This window comes from Homarus americanus, unplaced genomic scaffold (genome assembly GCF_018991925.1).
Source record: "Homarus americanus isolate GMGI-L3 unplaced genomic scaffold, GMGI_Hamer_2.0 scaffold74, whole genome shotgun sequence".
Taxonomy (NCBI): Eukaryota; Metazoa; Arthropoda; class Malacostraca; order Decapoda; family Nephropidae; genus Homarus; species Homarus americanus.
The window spans coordinates 237,397-242,378 of record NW_024716951.1 but is presented as its reverse complement, the minus strand read 5'-3'; the positions used below and the strand labels follow the sequence as shown (position 1 = coordinate 242,378).

The 4,982-nt window shown below is 41.4% G+C and overlaps 1 protein-coding gene across 1 annotated transcript in view; it reads right to left on the bottom strand.

The window, feature by feature from the left end:
* Positions 1-4,600, bottom strand: part of LOC121858545 (lachesin-like) — a 120,409-nt gene extending 115,809 nt beyond the window's left edge. Inside the window, exon 1 of the mRNA XM_042355035.1 lies at positions 4,561-4,600. Within this exon, the coding sequence (XP_042210969.1) occupies positions 4,561-4,600 (40 nt within the window). The remainder of the gene's footprint in view (positions 1-4,560) is intronic.
* Positions 4,601-4,982: the final 382 nt, after the last annotated feature.

Below are 4,982 nucleotides of genomic sequence, written 5' to 3'. Positions count from 1 at the left end.
ACGTTAACAAATAACCATAGCTGTACCTAACACGTTAACAAGTAACCATAGCTGTACCTAACACGTTAACAAGTAACCATAGCTGTACCTAACACGTTAACAAGTAACCATAGCTGTACCTAACACGTTAACAAGTAACCATAGCTGTACCTAACACGTTAACAAGTAACCATAGCTGTACCTAACACGTTAACAAATAACCATAGCTGTACCTAACACGTTAACAGGTAACCATAGCTGTACCTAACACGTTAACAGGTAACCATAGCTGTACCTAACACGTTAACAAGTAACCATAGCTGTACCTAACACGTTAACAAATAACCATAGCTGTACCTAACACGTTAACAAGTAACCATAGCTGTACCTAACACGTTAACAAGCTAACCATAGCTGTACCTAACACGTTAACAAGTAACCATAGCTGTACCTAACACGTTAACAAATAACCATAGCTGTACCTAACACGTTAACAAATAACCATAGCTGTACCTAACACGTTAACAAGTAACCATAGCTGTACCTAACACGTTAACAAGTAACCATAGCTGTACCTAACACGTTAACAAGTAACCATAGCTGTACCTAACACGTTAACAAATAACCATAGCTGTACCTAACACGTTAACAAGTAACCATAGCTGTACCTAACACGTTAACAAATAACCATAGCTGTACCTAACACGTTAACAAATAACCATAGCTGTACCTAACACGTTAACAAGTAACCATAGCTGTACCGAACACGTTAACAAATAACCATAGCTGTACCTAACACGTTAACAAATAACCATAGCTGTATTAATGTGAGGCATTTAGAATTACGGAAAAAAAAACCTCATATGGTTGTAAAAAGCAACGTTGGATATTCAGACACGATAGTCGAGAATTGATTGACTAACACAGCCACAAACTACTGTAATACTCAGCCTAATTCAATCAGCGGTGATATCATAAGTAAGCGAACATCGGGAGTGACAAGATCGAGTCTGCGGTAGTCTTGTATAATTTTAGTCAGAGTATCCCCCCCCCCCCCACGCACACACACTACCGACATTTTATTGCTTGCCTTCACACAATATATATATATATATATACATTTTAACTCACATTTTACTCCCTCATCAATATTAAAAATTGTTGACTATTCATTCTCCGTAAGTATAATATTTCCTGACAGTTCAAGGACAAAATATTGTTGGAAAAAAATTGCCTCATTAAATTCCTCATCTCCTATTAATACGTTACTTCTTATTTATAGAGATATTTTATTAATTCTCATTTATTATTTTTTTTTCTGGGCAATAACCGGAGCAAAAACCTCTGACTTTATATCAGGAAGCAGATGAAGATTTTTGGTGGGATGGGAGGCCACTGGTATTATCAGATTGACTCCCCAAGACAAATGAGACAGCATCACCCAGAAATCTATTGGAAAAAGATCGGTTGGAAAAATGAGATTGTTGAGGCTGACATTTATTGGTAGTTTGGTGTGTACAGGGCCATGCTAGCAGCCCGCACACTCATCTCCAATGTGCGGTAATGACCTCCCGCCCATAAACCTCTCATGCGCCCACACTCCCACGGTACAGTAGAATGAGGGAGGGTGAGAGATAACGGAAGAGGGGTATAGAAGGGGAGGGACAAAGAGAAAGAAAACGGGAGAGTGGGAGAATGGGAAAGGAAGGTGCAGGAAATTGCGCAGAAAGAGAAATAAAATAAATTTTAGTGTTTATAGAAAATACAACTCAATAACATCTGTTACTCCAGTTAATGTGGAATGGTGGTGGTAAGGGAGTGATGGATGGTGGTGAGGGGAGTGAGGGATGGTGGTGAGTGAGGGGTGCAGTGGTGGCATGGTGGTGGTGGGGAGTGAGGGATGGTGGTGAGTGAGGGGTGCAGTGGTGGTGAGTGGAAGTGAGGTGAGTGGTGCAGTGGTGGGAGTGGAATGAGAGTGGTGCACCAGTATATATATATATATATATATATATATATATATATATATATATATATATATATATATATATATATATATATATATATATATATATATATATATATATAGACTTTGCCTGCGGTGTGCATTTACAAAGTAACAAAAAAGTATACTGTGCCCTGTCCGTCTGGTGTAAACACAACTTGGTGTTTTCGTTGTGATCACAAAACACAGAAAACAAAACATGTTTTTCCTGTTCTTATTATACAGTATTGTCCCAAGACGCAGTAAAATTACTCCATTGTGTTCTCGCCCTGTGGTGAAAGCTTACGGCTAAAAATTGGACACAAACCACTCTAATTATGTACTGTACTGTATATGAATAGAGCAGACGTTAAAGAATGGTGGTGTGAGCTGACCAAGACGTAGAAACCCTGCCAGACACTGCTGGGAGGTGAGAGTGGTGGCAGCGGGTGAGAAATATAGCGGGTGTTGGCCAGCGTGGGACGCTCAGCCTCCGACTAATGCCATATATACCAGCAGTAACTTTGTCTGGCCACTCAGATAATGTCTCATAATGGTTATCTACGACCTCAGCTCTCCTGCTACGTGCCTTTGCTCTTTATTGGTGCACTGGGCATTCTAATGGTGCCTCTTAGCTCTTATACTGGAGGCTTCTAGTCGTAGGTGTTTGGTTTCTAGATTTATGAATGGGCGCTGTGGTTTATAGTGACGTATTGTGGTTCCTAATAGTGTTTTGATTATCAGTGTGGTAACAGAGCCTCTAACAGTGTTATATGTACCACTATCTTAAGGAGAGTAAAACTATCTTAAGGAGGAGTGTACCACTATCTTAAGGAGGAGAGTACAACTATCTTAAGGGGGAGTGTACCACTATCTTAAGGAGGAGTGTACCACTATCTTAAGGAGGAGTGTACCCCTATCTTAAGGAGGAGAGTAAAACTATCTTAAGGAGGAGTGTACCACTATCTTAAGGAGGGGTGTACTACTATCTTAAGGAGGAGAGTAAAACTATCTTAAGGAGGAGTGTACCACTATCTTAAGGAGGAGAGTAAAACTATCTTAAGGAGGAGTGTACCACTATCTTAAGGAGGAGAGTAAAACTATCTTAAGGAGGAGTGTACTACTATCTTAAGGAGGAGTGTACCACTATCTTAAGGAGTGTACCGCTATCTTAAAGAGGAGTGTACCACTATCTTAAGGAGGAGTGTAACACTATCTTAAGGAGGAGTGTACCACTATCTTAAGGAGTGTACCACTATCTTAAGGAGGGGTGTACTACTATCTTAAGGAGGAGAGTAAAACTATCTTAAGGAGGAGTGTACCACTATCTTAAGGAGTGTACCACTATCTTAAGGAGGAGTGTACCACTATCTTAAGGAGGAGAGTACCACTATCTTAAGGAGGAGTCTACCACTATCTTAAGGAGGAGTGTACCACTATCTTAAGGAGGAGTGTACCACTATCTTAAGGAGGAGAGTAAAACTATCTTAAGGAGGAGTGTACCACTATCTTAAGGAGGAGAGTAAAACTATCTTAAGGAGGAGTGTACCACTATCTTAAGGAAGAGAGTAAAACTATCTTAAGGAGGAGTGTACCACTATCTTAAGGAGTGTACCACTATCTTATGGAGGAGTGTACCACTATCTTAAGGAGGAGAGTACCTCTATCTTAAGGATGAGTCTATCACTATCTTAAGGAGGAGTGTACCGCTATATTAAGGAGGAGTCTACCACTATCTTAAGGAGTGTACCACTATCTTAAGGAGGAGTGTACCACTATCTTAAGGATGAGTCTATCACTATCTTAAGGAGGAGTGTACCGCTATCTTAAGGAGGAGTCTACCACTATCTTAAGGAGTGTACCACTATCTTAAGGAGGAGTGTACCACTATCTTAAGGAGGAGTGTACCGCTATATTAAGGAGGAGTCTACCACTATCTTAAGGAGTGTACCACTATCTTAAGGAGGAGTGTACCACTATCTTAAGGATGAGTCTATCACTATCTTAAGGAGGAGTGTACCGCTATCTTAAGGAGGAGTCTACCACTATCTTAAGGAGTGTACCACTATCTTAAGGAGGAGTGTACCACTATCTTAAGGAGGAGTGTACCACTATCTTAAGGAGAGTACCACTCTCTTAAGGAGGAGAGTACCACTCTCTTAAGGAGGAATGTACCACTATCTTAAGGAGGAGTGTACCACTATCTTAAGGAGGAGTGTACCACTATCTTAAGGAGAGTACCACTCTCTTAAGGAGGAGAGTACCACTCTCTTAAGGAGGAATGTACCACTATCTTAAGGGGGAGTGTACCACTATCTTAAGGAGGAGTGTACCACTATCTTAAGGAGAGTACCACTCTCTTAAGGAGGAGAGTACCACTCTCTTAAGGAGGAATGTACCACTATCTTAAGGAGGAGTGTACCACTATCTTAAGGAGGAGTGTACCACTATCTTAAGGAGAGTACCACTCTCTTAAGGAGGAGAGTACCACTCTCTTAAGGAGGAATGTACCACTATCTTAAGGAGGAGTGTACCACTATCTTAAATATGTAACGGGAAAACTGTGACGTGTACATGGCTTTCATCGACACAACCAAGACCTTTGACTCGGTCGAAGTTCTCTGGTGAACCATCAGCCATTTTGGCTGCACAACAAAATGCATCGCCATCGTGAGGCAGTTCCACGATGGCAGGAACGGTAGTGCTCAGCACAATGGCACCCAGTCTGAGTTCTTTACCATCCAAACGGGGGTTAAACAAGCATGTGTCCTGGCACCAACTCTCTTTTCCATTTTCTTGGCTACCTTGCTTACTCGTGCCAGTGCTAATTTAGCCGGCAGGTTGAGCATCGTGTACTGGATGAAGGGTCTTTTAAACATAGGACGACTCCAGGCAGTAACAAAGGTGTCGGTAGGTTCCATTACTGAGCTTCAGTTTGCCGACGAACCTCACCCTTGTCGCTCATACTGAACGTGACCTACAGGAGATCCTGAACACCTATGCAGATATGCATGCACACTTT